The 23,260-nt window shown below is 36.2% G+C and overlaps 1 protein-coding gene across 7 annotated transcripts in view; it reads right to left on the bottom strand.

Moving 5' to 3' along the window:
• Window positions 1-23,260, bottom strand: part of LRBA (LPS responsive beige-like anchor protein) — a 732,259-nt gene that overhangs the window by 7,041 nt on the left and 701,958 nt on the right. For all 7 annotated transcript variants that reach the window (XM_055336397.1, XM_055336401.1, XM_055336402.1 and 4 more), the window contains exons 53-55: window positions 21,220-21,387; window positions 5,443-5,544; window positions 2,213-2,409 (exon numbers count right to left, since the gene is read on the bottom strand). In XM_055336397.1, coding sequence (XP_055192372.1) covers window positions 2,213-2,409; window positions 5,443-5,544; window positions 21,220-21,387 — 467 coding nt within the window. The remainder of the gene's footprint in view (window positions 1-2,212; window positions 2,410-5,442; window positions 5,545-21,219; window positions 21,388-23,260) is intronic.

Genomic DNA, 23,260 nt, shown 5'->3' with positions numbered 1-23,260 from the left:
GGTTATCCTTTGTTTAGGATAAAACAACTTTGCTGCTCTGTACAGGCTGCCCACTTAATTTAAGTTACTCATTAAGACATCTAAACACTGCCTAGTTGATGTGCTATGATACGTTAACCAAATGCCACTGAACAATCTGGCATCTAAATAAAAACAGGTGGGAAGCCTTGATTAGTGCAGAGGTTCCCCAGGCTGCCTGCCTGCAGGGTTCTGGGTATTTCAAAGAAACTTAATTTCTGGTCTGAGCTGATGACTAATTTGTTTCCACGGTCTCCTTTCCTTACACAGGCTCAGGCTGCACGACTGAACTGGAGATTTTTGCTCTGTGATGTCTCTTATTCTTCCTCCCTCTTCCTTTCCTCCCCCATCCTGCTCCGCTCTCCCCCTCCCCCTGGGCAGTTAGCTGTGAAAGTGTCAGTCTCTGGAGCCACAGGCAGGTAGTGCTCATTTTAGGCAAGCTTGTTTTAATCACACAGTTGCCACTTGCAAGTTAGTATGATAAAGTGCAGGAGTGCTGGGAAAAAGGCAAAGGATTGTTTAAGCCTAAAATCCAGTGGGAAATATTAAAGGGGGGGAAAAAAAAACAATGGCTATAGGGCAGAGAGGAAAAGCATGTATGTATGAACAGTCTGCAGAAAGCCTCCTTACCATTGCCTCAAGGAACTTCCCAGAGCCTTCGGTACTAACTGAAATGCCACAGATATTGTTTTAGCCAGCAAGGGATTTCAAATTATTTTACAGATTTATTAGTGTTGCTGACAATATAATCGTAACTCAAAGTGACAGATTATCAACATTATTACTGTAAAGAGAAGAAGAAAGGAAAATCCTCTGATGTGTACTTGGTTTAAATGAAGTATTATGGGAAGGAAGGGAAAAATAAAAGTATAAGTGCACGCTTTTGTGGTAGAGGCAGTCAAAATACAGTGAAGAAAACTCACAGAGCAAAATGGAGACGACAATGAATTAAGAAATCAATGCTAAGATACAGAAGGACCAAGTGCCTTTCACTTCATCAATGTAGTCTATACTTAGGGTTGTTGTTTCTTAATACTTCCTTGCCCCAGCTATTTGTTTACTTGAAAGAAGCGGGGGGGGGGGGGTATCAGGCTACATCTGGGAAACTGGGAGAATTTATGTCATCTAAACTGCCCCAGGTTAGGAAGAACAACGAATATAATGTCCAGAGCTAGCTTCAAGCCACATTCGGAGGGCAGAGGCCTCTATGATCCTCTTCGCACCTCCAACATGTCCACACAGTTCACATGTACCTCCAACTTTATCCTGGAAAATGACAGGAACACCGCAGCTTCATTTTATCTTAACTTGCCCCAAGGCCTGGGAGTGAGGAAAGAAGGGCCTTGAAAAAATAGCCTCTCCAAAGAGCAGTCCTTATTGTTTTCTTCAATCTCTAATACTTTTGGAGTCATGTCCTGAAAGTGAAGCAAGAGTCCGGAAGGTGGGCAGTCCGGGTGGCTCAGCGGTTTAGCGCCGCCTTCAGCCCAGGGCCTGATCCTGGAGACCCGGGTTCAAGTCCCTCTTCGGGCTCCCTGCATGGAGCCTGCTTTTCCCTCTGCCTGTGTCTCTGCCTCTCTCTCTCTCTCTCTCTCTCTCTGCCTCTCATGAATAAATAAAATCTTAAAAAAAAAAAAGAGTCCAGAAGGTCCACTAGCATTACCATTCCTTGTTTATCAAAAGGGAAAAAATGCCCAATTCACATCATAATTGGAAGTCTAACTCCCCTGACTTGGTAAGTGTTGGTTTTGTTATTCAAGAAGTCTGAAATGAGCTACTAATCCTGAATAGTCATAATCCCTACCACTCCCACCAGCAACCTATTCAAGTGTGAACAGGAGCCAGTTTTAGGTGTAGTCTATTGTGCTATTTTAGCTCTGATACTCAGAAAACACAGATTAAAAAAAAAAAAAGGCTGAACAACTGAAAGCCACCCAGGTTGGCTTCACAGGGCCTCAGGGAAACCTGCTGAAAGTTTTCAGCCCTGGCTTCGCTGAGCGCTGTCACGTACAGAGTGCTCTGGCTCAGCTGGGACGCGTGGTCTGTGAAATGCACAGGCCTTGTCCAAGTGCCACTTGATGACTTTCTTCCGGCATGGAAAGGCCCTCCATGACCAAAAAAGTGAAGCCTCTTCCTCCTCACTCGCCACACTGAGAGGTCAAGGTCTAGGATGGAGAAAAGTCTGCAGCGTACTCACCCTTATGTTATCATCTGTTTCCATAGTGGCCTGGAGTTTCCCATTCACACTGAATGTACAGAAGCAGCCATTTTCATAGAATATGACACAATGACCCTCTCTTGAAGCCTGAATGAGTTTTGGTCTCAGGCAGTTTTCAGGACCCTCCAAAGTCCTTAACAAGTCTCCATTCATGGAATGTATGAGACAAGGCCCTTCTGAGAAAAGAGAAACAAGAGACAAAACCTTTTTAATGGTGACAAATTTAAAATGAATCTTGAGCACACATCAAACAGGATCAAACAGTTGAAGCTAAACATTTTCTCTCTTATATATGTTATTTTACAAAATGTCCTCTGCATGCTGGCCAGATCTCACCTTCTACTTGGGAAAGGAGAAAGCCAGGTCACATATATTCAGGTTCACTTCTCCTCAAGAGCCAGGGAGCTACTTTATGAAATTCATTATGCCAAGAGATGACAGAAACAGGACACATTCAGAAAGGAACAGGACAAATTTCAAATCCTAGAGGAGCTTCCAGGAAGGCCGGGCCACAGTTAAACACAGGCTGCTGTCAAGCTCACCGTGAAGCTCTGCCACACGTCACAGGGGCCCAACAGCAGTGCCTGTGCTGTGGGCCGGTGTGGGGAGAGCTCAGGAGGGCAGCTTTGCGAGCCCTGAGCCTTCTTCCCTGCCACTGCTCACTACCCCCACCCCCGGAATAAATTCACCCAGAGATCCTTCTGCAAATGAGTACACTTGCCTGCTGCCCCCAAAGCGAGCGGCACCCACCAGGCTGAGCTGCCCGAGGAGGATGGGAGCTACTGATCAGTACACGCATATCCAAGCATTTTCGTTGTTACTGAATGCCTGCTACATGTAAAGAAGGAGTAGGTAACCAAAACCACCTGTGTGATGAGTAAGTTCTAAGACATGTCTGAGTCAGACAAGAGGGGTAAAGCATATAAGGCCTGCTGATCTCCAAGCTGAATTCCTCAGGCCTACGGGGACTCGTGACCTGACCCCACGAGACTACTAAAAGCATATGCCCTTTTAAAGAAAAAAGCAGAAAACCTGCTTTTTTCTTGACCACTCAGGGAGTATCTAAGTTTTCCCAACATAAATCCATACCCCCAGCCTCTGCGTCGCTTAGTGCCAGCATGCATGGATATCCACTGTCTTTATCACCTTTAAATGACATCAGTTCCTCAACACAGTTTATACTTCAAGTTTCACAGATATTGCACAAAGTTCACATTTTGTGACTAGCTCTTCAGTCCACAAACGACTGTGCAAATAACAGGTGTGCATCCTGAGTGACCGACACATCATCTCCTTCAGAGTCTGTCAGTGAGTGGTCACTGATGGTCTGTTACTCAGTTCATGCACACAGAGCAAACTGTAAGGTTGTGGTGCTTCCTCATCCCCAGGGAGAAACCCATGTGACATTTTACAAAAATGGATCATCAAGAGACTACTGGCCAAAAGATGAACTCTCAGTAAGGAAATGAAAAGTGATAAAGCTGTGAGGGAACTTTGTACTGAATATAAATGGGGTTACAGGAGAAAGAACAGATTCTGGAAATGTTGACATTGCTCAGAGACTGGAGCTCAGTGAAGGTGAACTTACTGACACAGATTAGAAAAGGGGTTGAACAAAAATGATGACGTCCCAGAAGAAGTGATGCCAACAAGAACCTTCACTTTTTGAAGAACCCAGGGGAATATTTCATACTGTTGAATGCACAGCAGATAAAATGTTGGAACCTGACCAAAACTTAGGAGCATGACAACTGGTCAAGGCACAGAAATATTCTCACTCTTTATCATATGTTATACAAACAGAAGCAGGCAAGCACTGTTCAAGTACTCTGGGTATGTCCCCACAAGGAAAACACTTTAATTTTCAGTGTTCCTAATATTTTAAATTATAGTGTTCTATGTAAATGTGAGTTTTACTGTTTTTTTTAATGCCCGTGTGTGTGTGTGTGTGTGTGTATAACTGTAAGAAAATTTTTAATGTATTGACAAAAGATTTTAAAAGCCATGAAACAACCACAAATTTTCCCATTCATTGTTAAGATTAGTCTACATGGTTTCAGCTTGCACGGTCATTTTTATGGTCCTGCACTGCCACTCAAAGCAAGGATGACTTTTAATATGATATGTTCATTTTATATGTCTAATTTTTTAAATTAAGGTTTTATTTTTAATCTCTATACCCAGTCTGGGCCTCAAACTTACAACCCTAGGATCCCAAGTCACACACTCCATTGACTGAGCCAGCCAGGCGCCCCTTTGTCTAATGTGGATCCTATACAGGCTAAGAACTTATATTTGCTCCAGATATATGAAATTACTGGGTATAAGAAGGAAAAAAATCTAGTAGGTATAGAATTTTTGTGAACATTGTTTCACTGCTTTGACCAACTAAATTTTTAAACACTATTCTTTGAATATTTACTGTCTTGTTAGGTAGACTAAGTATTATAGTTCGAGACACAGATAAGGTGAGTCAAATACTCAATGCATCCCTATCAGATAACCTTCAAAGACATAAGATTACAGTATTTTTTTGTGCGTTCAGACTCAGCCCAGGGAGGAGACAGAGAGATGGATAAACTATTGCAGTGGAATAAGCAATGAATTAGAAACAGCTCTGTTCCAGGTCAGATCCTGATTTGTTGCGTGTGCTCTTTGAAAGCTTGCTTAGTATCTTTGGCCTGAATATATGATGATGGTGCAAGGGCAAACATCCAGGAAACCAGCTTAAGTTTCTTTCCACTCCATTCTCAATGCCATCCTGGCTCCTGCCTGGTTCTGAGATTTGGAAGTTAAAACAGACCAGGTCGAGTTTCCATCCAGGTGTGAGATGAAACCTAGCCCAGAGTCCAGAAGAATAAACAGACAGACAAAGATGTTCCTTGTTCCTGCCTCCCTCTTTAGAGCATTGTAGTGAAACACAATTTTCTGCAATGATGTTGATGTTCTGTATTTATGCTGTTCAGTACAGTAGCCATGTGAATAGTGAACACCTGCAAAGTGGCTAGTACCACCAAGGAACTGAATTTTAAATTTTATGTAGTTAACTTACATGTTTTAGTTAATTTATTAAACAGTCCTACGTGGCCAATAGCTACTATAATGGACAGTACAGCTTAGAGAAAAAAGTACTAAATCTATCTTTGGCAATTTGTTACTGGAAGACACCAAAAAAATGCATACATTTTATGAAGGTACCACAGATTTACCTTTGGAACCGCTTAACACCAGGCCTAGCTCAGCGCAGACGGCAGCACAAGTGATCTCATAGTCGTGGCCTGTCAAGATGGCCCGAGGAGTGGTGGTCTCACCTTTAGGAAGGAACAGATTAGAAACAAATCAAATTCATGCAGGGGGATTATCTCTCTCAGCTCCCTCTACTTAGATTAAATAACTAACAACTTGTTCCTAATCCCTATAATGCCTGAATCTTTAATTCATAGTTTGGAAATCTGTCTAGAAATCCTATTTTAGAACTAGATCCAAACTGTATGCTAGAGTATGAAGACCAGTTGCCAAATTTCAAATCCTTACATGATTATCAAGCAACAGTGGTTGAAAACAGAGTAAAATAAGACAAAAGTCTGCCTTTTAGAATGCCTCAGATACTTCCCAAATATTAATATAAGCCACTCAATTAGATGATTTATAGATGGATGATTATAAAAGTAGTGACTCTAGCTTGATTCACATTTCAAGGAAGGCAGCCCCCCTCTTCCATGGGCCACTGAGATCCCTATTGTAGTGAAGACAGTCTGAACTAGGACACAGTATCTCAAAGTAGCCCCTCTCTTCAGAGCCTATTTACTAGTCTTAAGTATTTTCCTGATATATAAACCTCACAGAGTGTATTTCTCTGTGGTTCAAAGAATAGAGGGGAAATAAATTCTTTCACGTAGTTCTGATTGTGACTGAAAACTAGAGGAGGAAAGTGAAGAAGGGCTAACAGAGAATGAGTATCCAGACAATGGAAGACGTTTCCAGACATTTTCACAAGTAGAAGTCATCCTGCATTTCAGTCCCAAAATAAAAAGAAAAAAACTGGCTGGTTAATAAGGAACCCACACCACCAACAGGCCCAGCTCAGATAAGAAGACAGTAATGGGCTTCATTTGTGGCTTGATTCATGCCAAGTGGCAAGGATAAGCCGAATTCCATATTTAGCCTAAGGAATACTATTTTCAGACCACACTAGCCCTCCACTTTTATAGTCTCTAAAAACAAAGACACAGAAAGCCCTTATAAATGGGACTGGAGAGCAGTGTTCCATTAGCATGCTTAGATTTCCTTGATTTGAATTGGTTTCACAGGAATATTGACAAATGATACTGTATAATCCAAAAGGGGCAAATGTGCCCAGAAAATGCTCTCTAGCACCAGCTGTGGAACTCAGTAGAAAAGAACAACTTGTTATCCTATCAGGTAGGTTAGACAAAATCTGCCAGAAACCTACCGTCCTTGGAAAGGCAAATACTGGCTGTCGAAAAATTAAACTAGGCTCCAGAGCAGTGGTTTTTCTGATGGGTCAGTAGATTCTCTGAAATTTCATGCAAAATATATGTACATGCCTGTTTTTCTGGGAGGATAGTGAGGGGAAGAAGGAAAATAAATAGTTTTTACTGAATGCACAAGATCCATGACCGAAAACAGGGGAGGGCCTCTCCGATGGAGACAGAGGCCACAACAGCTGGAGCCTACAATTACTTCATGTCTAGCTATTACAAAGAATTATCACAATGCATTTATTGTGGCATATGATGCATAGCTGTGTCCCTACAGAATCCTTCATGACTTTTGGTGACTCTAAGTATTTCTGCATGAGATTTAAGTAGAGGAGCATCATAGCAAACTTTGCACCACACTGGTTGTGCCACATGCAGTGAGACACTGGGACTGGCCTACATACTTAGTGACAGAGGGAGACGTCAGATGACACATTAAAGGCAAGGGGTTAAGTGGAACAAGGGGCTTGGTGTCTTTTGATTCAAAGATTTTAAACTTTGTGGGAAACCCACCTTAATTAAAAAACTCACTTGACAGTTTGCTAACCAGAAAGAATTTAAGAACTATGGCTTTTTTCCTTAAAAAGCACACCAATTTGGGAATTTTTAAATAAAAGAAGCAAATACTGTAAGCCAACCCGAACTACTTAACTTTCTGTTAGAGATAGGCTTTGCCACAAAAAGTAGAAATAAGTATGTTTTAAAAAGTTACCTAGAGTTAGGTAACCATGATTCATGGTTTTCCCCATTCCTAAGACACTACATTCTACAAAATACCGTATGTTATTTTTTAAATTAATGTTTAAATACATGTATTGGCCACTTTTTAAAATCAAGAATTAAAATCATTAAGATCTAAAGAATACATTTTCAATGTGATTATTCTTTTGTTTTCCTAAGTTACCATTTTATTGGGGGCGGGGGGGATGAGACTTGTGTTTTAACTTGAGTCGTCTTGGAATTCCTTGGTGGGAAATATAAGTGTGAAGGAAAACTGATGGCAACTGAAAGCAATCTAAAGTGTTGTCACTTAAGCATGTCAGTGCTAACTTTTTGTTTTCTAGATCTAAAAAATTTTTTCCCAGGGAATAGGAAAGAAGTAAAAAAAAAAATTGCTAAATATATTTCTTTAGCATAAGAGTCAAAATACTAAGAATTTTCTAGGATTATAGAGTTTAGGAAGCCTCATGATAAGCCCCACCAAGTGGGTTAAGGTAAAAGCATTCTTTTTTGTAAACTCCTAATTAACATTTTTTGTAAGTAAGCTTTACTTATGAAATATGAATTTCCAGTGATCCACACTGTACCAATCATTTCTCCCTCCACAAGTCAGAAGACATACACATACTGAAAAATATTTTTCTTTTCCTAGGGCCTGATCTCTAAATAAAGAATTGTTCAGTGCTAGGACTTTGACTTCAAAGTTTGGCAAAATGTTCTCTAACCCAGGAAGCAGGTTAGACAGCTCAGGAAATATAGAAGGAAAAAAAAGGAAAGGAAAAGAAAAACAACAAATTAAAAACATAAGGGTAAACTTATGACCACTGGGTTGTTCTCAGGTAACTGGTTTTCACTGGATTTCCACTAAGACTACATGCTATTTAACATTCCCTCCCCTCTAGAAATGCACATTGATAGCCTCTAAAAATCCACGGACAATATAGGGAAGGATATGAAATCCTCTTAAAGAAAGCTGTTTCCAGTCTTATCCAAAGACTGAACTGTGTATTCCCTTTACTATCTGTTATGTGGATTGAGTATGCTTTACATTTTCTCATCAAAAAAATCTGTTCACAGTAAATACTTGGAGTTTTGTAAGTTCCAATAAACCAAATGTTTTAAATATTAAAATTTCACTACAGCAAATAGAATTATATGATAGGGGATTTAAATCCAACAAGTCCAAACTGTTTAAATTCCACAGATATTTTGGGGACCACTTGGAATAAAATTACTAAGGGTAGAGGGAAAGTCAGAGGCAGAACACAGGCTATATATGTGGCTCACAGAATGTATTTATTTCTCTGTAGTTACACATAATCCTGGATCACAGAGCACAGCAATAACCTCCTACAGAAAGGAAAGGAAAAGCTGCTCTGTACCTGTGTATATTTGTCTTTAAAGTCCAGAAACAAAATCTAGGAACCATGTAACTCACTGCCATTGTAGCACTCACATCCCAACCTCGTGCCAGCCCTGAGAGTTAATACTTGGGGAGGTTGGCAGGGGAGATCAGCTCAAATAAAACAATACTGGCCATACATTACTTTTTCAAAGGCCCCAAAGCTATCATCTTTTTCACTGAAGTCCTTAAAACGAATAAAGAACAGGAAAAAAAAAAGTACTCTGAAAAATATCAGGTTAATTCTTTGATAAAAATTTGCAGGAGTTAATGGATACAAGAAGTCGTTAACTTTTGCTTTCTGAGATAGTAGGATCTACCAATAGCTAGATCATAAAGCAGAACAGATTCCTTTAAGAACCTTTTAAAGTCTTACTGCTTGAAAAATTGTCATGGCTTTCAATAAAGCTGGGAGAAAAATTTATCTTGTTGCTAGTTTAAGGGGCTACACTTCAAACTCCTCTTAAAGAAAAATAAAAAGAGAAAGAGGATAGACTTCTTGGACTGCTTTGAAAAGCTTGAGCAATTACTTCAAAGGAAAGGGTGTCTTTGTCCGGAGAGCAGGTTTATGACTACTGATGCAAATCCTAACTAAAGACTGAAAAGGATACTCAGTGCATCTTTATGGATGGCCTTAAAGGAAGATGAACAAGTCAAAGGAGATTAAAGACAGCCCAAATCCTGCCAAGAATACCAGGACACACCAGTTTTTACAGATGTGCTTTTCACAGTACATGATACTGGAAATATCAGTTCTAATTTACAGACACTGTTCTAACAACCCAACTTGTATTTAAGCAGCACAAGATCTCCATAATTCCCATTTAGCATTTATATTGGATCTATATTTTAAAATATTAGGTGACATGTTTTACAGCATTAGGCAATATAACAAATGTTTTTATTAAATGTGTTTCTTTTGGTGCCCTCATAACTAAGTATATTTCTCCATCAAGTGGACCCTGAAACACTTACAGTTATACCTCAAAGAAGAGAAAATAGTAATTTCTCTAGCACCCTGTTCATAAATATTCAATGAGAAAAATATTTCAAAAGATAAGCCTCCATTAAAACAAGAGGGATTAATAATCCAGGTAAAAACAGAGCAGACATGTTTTTCTGGCAAACTTTTGACTTACATTTTTAAAAATAAATAAAGTTCTTGGTATTTTTGGCATCATTTCCTCAGTCCTATGAAAATTAAATTGCTTTAAAATGTACTGTGAAGTTCTCCGTAGCAGTTTAAATATATTATTAGCAGAGAATCCCCCTTCATTCATTCCTCATTTTTTAAATACTATTTATCATGGAACAAAGTTTGGTTTAACATTTCTCTATTCCTACTTCTGTAGAAATGATATTAGTTCTTTCAATTAATGCTTGTTTAAATGACTCCTGGGCCAAGAGTTAGCATTTCCTGATTGCTTTCTCATTCACTTGCTCCTTCTTTCCTTTAATAGCCTTTATTCGATATATATTATGTGTAATGCACTGTGGAAATAAGGAACGGAATAAAATACAGTATTGTACTGGCAAATGACCTGATTCTATGGTCACTGGATCAGGTTTTGTTACCTTACTATAAACCTGCAAATTATAAATACCTGTCTGTAATTGGAAAGGTCAAAAAGCTGTATTGCAGTTCAAACTATTTATTACAACTGAATTTTTATACAAAATGAATATTTTACAGCAATTAATAAAATCCTTAAGTAAAAACAACTGATATAATTTTCCACATTGCTAAAATGTAGTACCATCTGACCTCTTGGAGGCAAAACAAAATATGAAACGTGTCTTTGTTAAAAAAAAATTTCAATAGAGTATTCATTCTGAAAGAAAACACAAGCTTAAGAATCTAAATATATAAGTTATTAAGTATATATAGATTTTTCAAAATCTAAGCATTATTACAACTGAATTTTTATACAAAATGAATATTTTACAGCAATTAACAAAATCCTTAAGTAAAAACAACTGATATAATTTTCCACATTGTTAAAATGTAGTACCATCTGACCTCATGGAGGCAAAACAAAATATGAAACATGTCTTTGTTAAAAAAAATTTCAATAGAGTATTCATTCTGAAAGAAAACACAAGCTTAAGAATCTAAATATGTAAGTTATTAATTAAGTATATATAGATTTTTCAAAATCTAAGCATTATATAATATATGCCAGTCATTTCTTAAAGATGGATACTTCTGTTTTGCACATGCCTTTTGTTCCATTTTAATTACATTTTGATTACTACAACACAAAGGGAGAGAAAAAAAATTAATGTGAAAACTGTACACTTAGGTTTCTCATGTGGCTCACCATAATGGCAAACCAAGAAAGGAAATAGCTTTCTGAAACGGAAGTGAGGTTAGCTACTAAATGTTTCTTAAACCTTTCCCATTAACTTCCCAATGTTCCAAAGGGAATTATAACACTACATTTTAATTATGCAAAGGGAATTATTTGAAATTTGTTCTATTCCTTCTTTCTCCATCAACCCTTCTCCTCCTCCATTAGAAAATGTGTTGTGTGAATATATACCTACAATTGCATACTTAAAGTATAATCCTAAATTGTGTAATAATATTTTAAAAAAACCCACACAATCCTTGGGTGCCTGGGTGGCTCAGTTGGTTAAGTGTATGACTTGATTTCAGCTCAGGTCATGACCTCAGAGTCATGAAATTGAGCCCCACATCAGGCTATGAGCTGGGGGTGGAGCTGCTTAAGATTCTCCCACTCCCTCTGTCCCTACCCCTGCTTGAGCATTGGCTCTGAAAAACAAAAAGCAAAACAAACACAAAATCCTGGAGTGCCAGAGTGGTTTAGTGGGTTAAGTATTTGCCTTTACATGATCCTAAGGTCTGGGAATCAAGCCCGACAATAGGCTCCCTGCTCAGCGGGGAGTCTGCTTCTCCCTCTCCCTCTGCACCTCCCCCAGCTCATGCTCTCTCTGTCTCTTAAATAAGATCTTAAAAATAAATAAAAATAAAAATTCAAAATCCTAACATGATGCATACTGTCATAAGAACTCAGTTTAGCAAAATTATCTCTGTATTCTCCTTTGTAAATATAAGGCGTGCTTCAGTGACAGGGTTGCATCAAATTCTCTACAGCCCAATTAAGTCAAATTAAAAATGTAGTACAGTTTAGTGATCAAGAGTGGTACCTCTTAAAAAAAAAAAAGAGTGGTACCTCTGGCCTAGAGTACTACCTATGTGACCTCCCTTGGGTATGTTCTCATAGTTACAGAAAGATCTAGGAGCTTCAAAAGGCCCAGGGAAAAAAGTAAAGACATATTTATAATCTCTCTGTGCCTCATCTATAAAACAAGGATAATAGTAGTAGTTACCACACAGGACTACTATGAGGATAAAAGAATTACTATGTAAAGTAATGCCCACATGTAGGGAGCACCCAGGAGGTATCACTTAGGAGTAGAAGTAGTACTACGAACAGTAGAATGATTTTCACTCTCTGTTGTAGACACTTCTTTCAGCAAAAGTATATCTTACCCTATGCTGCATAAATGAAAATTAGAGATGGTTCTGATTATTTTTTGTTCCTTGTCATTCTTTTGTCTCTTAATTTCTAAAAATTATACTTTGATTTTTCCCATTCTTCTTTTTCTTAGACTTTCTAACCTTCTCTAACAATCCATATAACTTCTTATAAAACTACTAATATCTAGAAGCAGGAAGTGAAGGTATATTAATATAATTAGGTATTCTTTCCCCAAATATCTTCATTGTCTCTGATTATTAAAGTAATACATGCTCATTATAAAACATTCAGATAACTTAGTAAATTATGAAGAAGGAAATGAAAAAACTGCCTCTAAATTCCACTACCTATAAATAACTATTGTTAAATGACATAAAAAACATTTTGCTGGCAGTCATTCTGGACTTTTTTTCTATGCATAAATATACACAGAATACAAAGTGTACACATAGACATAGATACCTAGAAGATATATCATATATAGTCTGGTGATCTTTTACATTTAATGATAACAGACAGCATATCTTTCCATGTCAATACTGCAAACTCATAATACATTAATGGCCATGCAGTATTTCATTATGTGAACATATCAAATTCTACTTAACGATTTCTTTTTCCTACTTTCTTGAGACTTTTCATTTGTTGAGTCCCCATAGAGGGGCTTGATTTGGCTCTAATTCATTGATAGCTTCTATAGCTGTATATCTAGTGTCCAGTAACATAAACATAAAATTCTGACTCCAAAAAAGAATACAGATAAAAATATTTCACATCTTTGGCTATTAGAAACATTCTGAATTTGACAACAAAAGCAAAAAATAAGTAAGACTACTTCAAACTAAAATGCTTCTACAGAGCAAAAGAAACAAACCATGAACAATGAAAAGGCAACCTACAGAGTGGGAGAAAATGCTTGCATATCATATATCTGATAATATCCAAAATATACAAAGAGCTCATACAACTCAATAGCAAACAAATATAAAATAATCTAATTTAAAAAGTGGACAGAGGAAAAAATAAGTAAAAAATGTGAAGAGGATGTGAATAGTATTTTTTCTAAAGACTACATACAGATGGCCAACAGGCACATAAAAAGGTGCTCAATACCACTCATCATCAGGGAAATGCAAATGAAAACCACAATGAGATATCACCTCACAACTATTAGAATAGCCGTTATCAAAAATACAATAAATACAGGTGGCTGGCTAGGTCAGTCAGTAGAGCATGCAATTTTTGATCTCAGGGTTGTGAGTTCTAGCTCCATGTTTGGTACAGAGATTACTTAAAAATAAAATCTTTAAAAAGAAGCCACTTTCACTGAAGACTATTCTTTTTTTTTTTAAGATTTTATTTATTTATTCATGAGACACACACACACACACACACACACACACACACACACACACAGAGGCGGGGGGGCAGAGACACATGCAGAGGGAGAAACAGGCTCCATGCAGGAAACTTGATGCGGGACTCGATCCCAGGTCTCCAGGATCACACCCTGGGCTGAAGGTGGTGCTAAACCGCTGAGCCACCTGGGCTGCCCAAGACTATTCTTTATATTAAAAAAGTGGAAAATAAATACCAACTGTTGGAGAGGATGTGGAGAAGAGGGAACCCTCATGCACTGTTGTAGGAATGTAGATTGCGGGACGCCTGGGTGGCTCAGTGGTTGTGGGTCTGCCTTTGGCTCAGGGTGTGATCCTGGAGTCAGGGATCGAGTCCCACATTGGGCTTCCTACATGGAACCTTCTTCTCCCTTTCCCTCTGCCTGTGTCTCTCTCCCCCTCTCTCTCTGTGTCTTTCATGAATAAATAAAATATTAAAAAAAAGGAATGTAGATTGCTACATAGCAACTATGGAAAGCAATATGGAGGTTCCTCAAAAAAATTAAAAATAGAACTATCATATGATACAGCAATTCCACTTTTGGGTATCTATCTCTGAAGGACATGAAAACACTACCTTGAAAAGATATCTATACCCTCATGATCACTGCAGCATTATATACAACAGCCAAGGCATGGAAACAACCTGTATCCACCAAGGGATAAATGGATAAAGAAAATGGGGTATGTGTAGGTGTACTTATGGATTATTAGTCATTCATAAAAATAAAAAGGAGATCCTGCCATTTGTGACATGGATGGACCTTGAGGGCATTCTACTGAGTGAAATAAGCCAGACAGAGAAAGACAAACACTTTATAATCATATTTATATGTGGAATAAAAGAAACAACCCAAAACCACCCAAACTAAAACACTGAATTTAGGGTTACAAAGAAAAGACTGGCAGTTGGTGGGGAGAGGAGATGGTAAATAAAGGTGGTCAAAAAGTACAAATTTTCAGTTATAAAACAAATAAGTCCTGGTAATGTACAGCATGGTGACTATAATTAATAATACTATGTTGTGTATTTGAAAGTTATTAAGAGAGCAGATTCTCATCACAGGGAAAAAAGGTTTATAACTGCAGTGGCAATGGATGTTACCTAAATAAAGTGTGGTTATCATTTTGCAATATATACATATATCAAGTCATTATGTCGTACACCTGAAACTAATGTCATGTGTCAATTAAACTACAATAAAAAAAAGAAACATCCTGATCCCATTCACTCCAAGGAAATACGGAATCTCTCAATTGTAGAAAATTACAAGCTACAAGAATAAAAGCTAAAAAGTTCAGCAGTTATGAAGCCTTAGCCATGGCAGGCAGAAAGAATTCTAAGGATTTTTTCTCCTAACTAAACATACTTCATGTCTACAATCTGAAGTCTGACCAAGTCTATTTGTGAGGAAAATTAAAGACTAGAGCAATTGTTGCTTTGTAAAAGAAATCATTAGAAGCATGTAAATACTTAATTTCATATAAAAATGGGTCTCTTTTAATAAATTCTCAGGAATATCTAAAGCACAATATGAGGTACATGTACACGAAAACTGTCACACAATTTCTCTAATGAAATGAACTTTCTGGAAGGTGATAAAGTCAGTCTAATACACTGTTCCAGGAGGTCTTCATTAAATGTGTTCTTATAGTGGTTCTCCAAAAAGGTTACACACACACACACACACACACACACACACACGGAATATTCTAAAAGCTGAAGAATCTTACTTTTAGAAATGGAAGAAGTAGCTTACGATTTTGCAATTTCAGGGCATATTCAGTTTCAATTAAATGAAAAGATATATTCAAAATGTTCTTTGAGAACTTTAGTTGACTAGAGGGAACTTAAATCTTACATTAGTTTTACCAATTGTTTGAAATGAAATTTCCCATCTGAGCATAAAGTATTAGACAAGCAACTTTCCTTGGTGTGGCACTATTAAAATCTACACATGAAGATACAAAGTTTCAATTTGAGGGCATAAATCATCAGTTCTTCTGTTCTCATACTTAGATGACTATAGCCTACGGCTGAATGGTATACTCATTTTTCTCTGCAACTAAACAAGGTAAATAAATGTGATATATTGGCACATCACCCCACCACTCTGCATATGGTGCACATTAAGGTTGTATTCATTTGCCATATGAATATAATTCCTTTTACCACATCTACTATTAGTTACAAGCAGTAAATACAGAGTTGTTTTGCTGGAACTCAAGGGCCTGCATTACATCATGGAGCACTAAACATCCTGGACCTTCTGGAGAATTTCATAAACGTAGTTTAATGTCACCTGAACTTGAATACTGCCAACATACTGCTTCAAACCCAAGTTGATGAATTCTTCAAGAAAAAAAGAAAAATACAGGGCAGTCTTGGTGTTAGTGCAACAGTGTACGCCAAAAGTCAGACCACAAGGAAAGCTCTTGATGAGGTAAATACAGGAACTCATGCTCTAGACAAAGAATCAGATCAAGAGTCATAGCCCAGGTTTCAAGCCACAGTTGATTCAAGCATTGCTTTCATATTCAGAATCAAGTGAACATAAGGTTAAAATATCCAAACAGCTTTCCTCCAGTGTAGTTTAATGAAGATCTGGGATCGAGAAGATAAGAGTCTGTTTCATGACAAACTGATGCTTTATTTCGTTGGGCATAGGTTGTTTACTTTTTCCTTAAACAATAAATTTCTTATAAATTTCCAATTCTATGCTAGGGTGGGGAAAAAGAAGGATGAAAGTGATTTCTTTTACAAATGTATATAGTTCAACACAAATGTACGTATCTTGGCATCTGTAACCCATAAATAATCTATCACAGACAATTAAAAGCAAAGTACACCTGACTTAATCAAGTAGTGATTTTCAAATTTACCAGTATTAAGTCCCTGAGTACATCCAGCAGATGGTGCTCTAGGACACCTACTTACAGAAAGAATACTGTTATGTTACCTCCAACTATATTTTGGCAAGACAAAGAATAAGGATTTATCAGTAGCTTCAGTAAAACATGTTAGGCTTTATGATAGAAAGAACATAATTCCTAAATATGTGCACAAAAATATACATATGCATAAGCACATGTGCACAGAAGCAATCAGTAAATAATTCACACCTGGACATATAATGATACTACTTTTCTTATAGACTGATGAGTAGTCCATGCATATCAGTGGTATTTATAGTCATATGGCAAGATCATTCTAAATTCATTAAAAAAAAATTTAGAATGCCTTAAAGTTAGAATTCATTTTTAATTATAGCAGGAATGTCTCATTAGGGTGATACTAGTAAAATTAACAACAGTAGGATTTACGGTAATGACTTAAGTGATTGATGAGAGTATAACAAAATGAAGTTTTAGACAGAGAAAAAGCAGGGCAGCTATGGCATACAGTACTTTAAAAAACAGCTCTGTGGTCTGTTAGTGCTAGCCTTATGGTTAATAAAACCTTCTTTCTAATTAATGGTGCTGAAATATTCTTAAAGAACAGAATCTTGTTGTTATGAAAAAAAACTTAAATAGTTGTGTTTTTTTTTCCAGTAGACGCCATTCCTATAAAGGAGAAAGCTGACATAGATTAGCATGTCTGATTGCAAAGAGGAAAAAAATGCCACCTTTCAATCAAATCAAAAACAGAATGTGAGAATGGAAAAGTACTTTACTGAAATACTATATACACACATACATACAACACCCTCATAGTCAGCAACCATTTGCTTCTCAAGCTAATCTACTGTGGCTTTTAAAAAATTACTCAGAAGCCTGAAAATACTTAATAAGCATTTACTTTTAAAAGCTTAAAATGCATCTAAGTTTATGATCTAGTAATACAATAATAAAATCGTAGGTAATAACTATTTTATAAATTTTCATCTTGCTTATAAGATCATTTCCAAGTTTAAAGTATTCAAATGTCAATTGAATGCACTGGGGGATGTTTTCTCCAAAATTTGTGAACATACAGTCTTTATAGCATTATTCTGAGGGGAAAATGAGTGTTTCAGGAAAAGCATTTTGGTGCACAGATTCAGTTCTAAAAGACAAAGAGGACGAGGGCAAAGAGAAATGTGCTTCCACGTAGAAAACACCTTTCATGAAAATGTTCTTGGGTTAATTTTATTTAAAAATCTACAACTAAATAGAATCATATCTTAATTTCTCTTCTCGGTAAGAAAATTGCATTCCACAGGAGATAACTATCACAAAACAAAAGAATCAAAGATGAAAAACTATCTGTTATACAGGAAAACAAGGCTTTTGCCACATAATCTAGGCAGAGTTTATAAAACATGTGCATCCCTTTTAAAAGCCCAAGTTACACCATATATAGGTTTTATCCAGTTTGAGTTAGCCTGATTTTGCCCAAGCAATGTGTATTTTAATACTGGATAACATGATTTTTAAAAATTAGTAATAAAGCCATGAACTTCACAGAGAGCACTATTAGATTTGTGGAAAACGGTGCAGGCATATGACCCTAGGAAGGAAGATTTCTAGCTTATCCTCATGATTTTTGAAAAGCAAAACATACAAACTAAATACTTGAAGGAGACCCTATAAAATGCAAAAAAAAAAAAAAAAAAAGCAATAGCTTAGTTTTCTTGAACTTACCTATTTTCCCATCAAGAAAGAAACAAGTCTGTATTCAAAAATTTAAGTTGAGGCATTGTGTGCATTTATAGACCAGGTTGAAATTATATGTTAAAAAAAAAGCGTGGCAGTTTCTTAAAGGTTATTTGTATTGCATCCAAGAGATACAATATAGGAATAAGCATAACCTAAAATTCCTCATTTGAAAAGGTCTGACTTCAGCGGCTGCATCGTGGAGACATCAACCAGCCAGAGGCTTATAAAATCCAAACCAGCTTGCGCGAATGTGTAAAACAGTTCACATGCGTGGTAAAAACGTCTTTGTTTTTGTTTGTCATTCTCTTCTGAAAAGCTTAGGCTGGCTTGTTCATTTTTCTATTCTAATGTGTGGAAATTCTCATTATATGAAAAAGTGCCTATTTGTCTTTCACCCAGATTCATCCTTCAAAGCTAAAGCAAAATTAGATTGGGACATCAGACACTATAAAAGGGCCAGAAAGGATTAGGTTCACTTTGAGAAAGGTAATTTAATTTAGTCAAGATACATTACAATTTTCTAAAATTTTTATTAGATATGCTGTTATGTTATTCTTTTTTTTTTCTTTTCATTACCAGCATTACTAGGAGTTAATGTCCACCACGCTGCAGACAATGAGAGGGTATAGATGAAGTGCTTTATGAAAAATATAACATTATAATGTATACTCTGATGCCAACAAGATGGTGTTTGTGTAGTGATTTATTTGCTCTAAGCATTCTGTGCTTCTGATGACACCTTAAGTCAGTTACTATTGTTGCTTTCATTTAACAGAAAAGATAGAAGGACCACAGCAAAGCTCGGAACTTGGATTTGCTTTACTCCAACTCTAGGATTTGGTCAATGCTACTTGATTCATTTTTTTTTAGAAGACATGCATGTAAAAACCGTCTCTAGGATGATTTATAAGGTATTTAAATATATATTTCTCCCTTCGGGAAAAGCTGAATATTTCTAGTTTTAGATATACTTTAATTTCTGAAATGTAACCACCATCACACGGAAGTGTAGCTAATAAGCCTTTGGCTACTTCTCAGAGTACACGTTGGTAATGACCATGTATAACATAGGACACAATTAAGTCAAGGAAGTAAAAAAAAAAAACAAAAAACAAAACATTTTTTTCTTGTGTTTCGAATATTTTACGTGCATGAGACGCGTTGTTTTAAGGCAAGAGAAAGTTCTTCCTAAGTATTTTTAGCTAAGTAACAAATTGTATATTTATTGTTTATGTCAAGCCTAGGTTTGTCTAAGATAATTTACTGAATCTAGATAACTGAATTTATAGACACAGGAAAAAAAGAAATTGAAAGTAGACACTCCTAAAAGGGCAGAAATGAAGAAGGAGCAGAATGTAAGGCTCCATAATGTAAAGAACATAAAGCATTTCTCAAAAGAAAATGAAGAACAATTCCCCAAGGTTTTTTTTTTTACGTTTAAAAATTTTATCATAATTATATATAAAATACAGATGTCTATGTAAATATGTGAAAGACACACATGGACACATTATCCTCTCATTTAAACGCATACACTGAAGTTTGACTTGAGCACAAAGACTGTATAACCCAAAGCATCACAGCCTTAAAGTTATTTTTTGTATCCTATTTGTATAGGGAATCATCTCTGATTGGAGTGACATAAGAAATATACCTTAGAGGATTTAATAAAAATTGTGCTTACCTATCACACAAAACAAAAAAGCATAAACAGCTTTTAGAAAATATTTTATAAAATATTTCCCATAAACAACTTCTACACTGGTTTTTGACTATTTTTTAAAAGGTTTCACTTTCAATCCAATATTACACATTTAATAAGCACAGCTTTAAGAAGTCAATCCAAAATGTGAGGGACTGAAGCATATGCCAACCGTTTCATAATTTGGAGCTAAATGACAGAGTGCTACGGTATTCAGGTAAAGCAATCAGGGACAAATGGTGCTTCCTTAACCAAATACAGTGCAACTTGCTTTAAATTAAGAAACTGTAAATATTTAAGAGCAGTTAAAAAGCTCTACCTTATGAAGTAAAAAGCTAAAGCTATTCTTGCAGGAACTCTTCACTGTTGTCATAATCATTTTAATTAAATTCTCATTTTTCAGGTGGTCCCTTTAATTGTTTTTTCCTACTTCTTAATGTGTTTTTCTAAAGCCATTTCTTTTCTGCAGCTGTGTGCGATTGGTTTTAATGGTAGCTGCTTCCTTTTTTGCCTTCTGTGAATTACAATTTTAAATGGTTACACATTTTTTGTTTTACAGCCTTCAGCATAGTTTCATAAAGATGTTTAAGGCTGTTGGTGAACATTTTCATTTCCCATCTGAAAAACCAAGAGCCAATTTGAATATTCCATATTGGCCTTTTATGACCTGTTTTATCTTTTAATATGTAAATGAAAGCATATTCTTTATAAAGACTGGTTTGTTTCCACAAAATTATAATTGTTTTTTTGCTCTCTTACAATATGTATTCAAAAAACAAGATAATATGTGATTGCTCTTTTATGTTATATCATGTTCGTGAATGAAACACCTCTCTTTATTTGGTGAAAGCCATTTCCAATGAGGAACTAGCATTTTCAGGTCATAAGAATAACCTGTACCATGAAAAATGAGATTTTCAACTTGGACTTGAATTATCAGTCCTCACAAAATGTTAATAATTGAGAGGCTATCTAGACCTTTCTTAAATTATAACTAGGAAATTAAAACGACTTAATGATTCAATTTCACTTTTACCATGATAAGAAAACATAACTTCACTGCAAAATGTTATTATATATCACTTGTAACAGTTTACTTATAAAATAAGTTGTACTTACTGCCTGGGTTATCTCCAATGCCACTGCTTTTTCCATTCCAGTACCAGAGCAAAAGGGTTGCATCACGTGATCCTGAGAGAATGTAGCAATTTCCCCCAATATAGGACTCAGAACGAGTGAGGCAAGTGACCACATCCCAATGGCCAAATACCACTTGAATTAATTTTCCTGAAATACAAAACAATTTTATTTAAAACTGCTATAAAATAATTAAAGAAATTCCACTGACCATTTAACTTATAAAATAATGAAGTCATATTAACTCAATTCTGATGATTCAGATTTTACAATCAAATTTGATCTGGTCTAACCTAAAAGTTTTAATCGAATATTAACAATGACAAAAAATCAATTGAACAGTGATAATAACATTTTTGAAAAACATAATGTTGAAACTATTTCAACAAACTTAGGACCATGATACCATATCATTATACATGGCTACTATGAATTCCAAATGAATCATGTTTACTGATTAAAGCAGGCCCAGCAGAACTCTTATTTGGAATAATTTCAGCAATTTCGTAAGTTACTCTGTATGATTCAAAGCAAAATAAAACTTAAGTGCCTTGCTTTACAATTCAGCCTTTACTATTACACAAACTTGTCTCTGAATTAATAAAGATATAATGTGTTTCTCTTTTTTTTAACGTGATCTATACAAGGATGATAAAAGTCACTTTGGAGAGTTTCTGTTCTTTTCAAATCAGATTTACATGAACTAAGTTTTGGTAAAAGGACTAATATATTGAGATTACAATTAGAGCTGGGTCATTCTTTCTTTGTCTTGATTGTCTGAATGATAAAAAATCTTTGGGGGGTGATGATGGAGTTAAGATAATGGCAGTTTATCTAACATTAATGACCGCCAAAGGGAAGAATCCAGTACACTTACCATACATCTCGGGAGGGCTTCGGACACAGGATGAATTGTTCACATAACAGTGCCGGAAAAAAAAAGTAAAGCCCCCACTTTTGAAAATCTTTGTTTAAAAATCAGATATGGTGTTTATGATTCATACAAACTTGTCTAAAGAATGAAATAGCTAAAGCAGCCCTTCCACTCCATCCCTATGGTTTCTAGCTAATATTTTCCTTTGAAATGTCTACAGAATTACAGATGAATGTCACAGAATGTCTACCTCTAATAGCACGAGTTTCTTTTTATTTTTGAAGAAGTGTTCCAGTGGGGTCATATAAATAGAATTCAAATATTCAAGAAGACCACTAAACTGAAAAAAGATTAATATGCCTAAAAAGTTTGTGTTTAATTTGGAAAACATCATAATCTAGTCAAAAGTTTAAGGTCTCATGAGACGCCTGGGTGGCTCAGCGGTTGAATGTCTGCCTTTGGCTCAGGGCATGATCCTGGAGTCCCAGGATCCAGTCCCACATTGGGCTCCCTGCATGGAGCCTGCTTCTCCTCCCTTTTCCTATGTCTCTGCCCCTCTCTCTGTGTCTCTCATGAATAAATAAAATCTCTGAAAAAATTAAAACAAAGTTTAAGGTCTCACCTAAGTATTAGCATCTAAGTGTATTTAACTCTTTAAGATAATCATAAATATAACTAAAAAATACTTCTGTTAATTTTTTTTAATTCTTGATTTTAGGAAGTCTGAAGCTTATTACAAAAGCTGCAAATTAAAAAATAAAATGCAGAAATATACTTAATTCAGATAAAAGGTCAAATATACTGTTTCCACTTGCAGAGAACCTACTACTAGTAACTTTTTTTTTTTAAGATTTTATTTATTTATTCATGAGAGATACAGAGACACAGGCAGAGGGAGAAGCAGGCTCCATGAAGGGAGCCCGACGCGGGACTCGATCCCGGTCTCCAGGATCATAACCCAGGCCAAAGGTGGTGTCAAACCACTAAGCCACCAGGGCTGCCCCTACTACTAGTAACTTTAAATTCACATTAATTTCAGTCTCAAATTGCACAACTAATAAAGTGCATTTTTTCTCCTGTGAATAAGGACTTTAGTAAGACAGGTGTTTTAACTGCTAAAAGTTAAAAATGTGTGTTTCTGAATTTCTT

The sequence above is a fragment of the Nyctereutes procyonoides genome, unplaced genomic scaffold, assembly GCF_905146905.1.
Source record: "Nyctereutes procyonoides isolate TBG_1078 unplaced genomic scaffold, NYPRO_anot_genome, whole genome shotgun sequence".
Lineage (NCBI taxonomy): Eukaryota > Metazoa > Chordata > Mammalia > Carnivora > Canidae > Nyctereutes > Nyctereutes procyonoides.
Note: the sequence above shows the minus strand (reverse complement) of the source record. Positions and strands in the feature narration are given on the sequence as shown.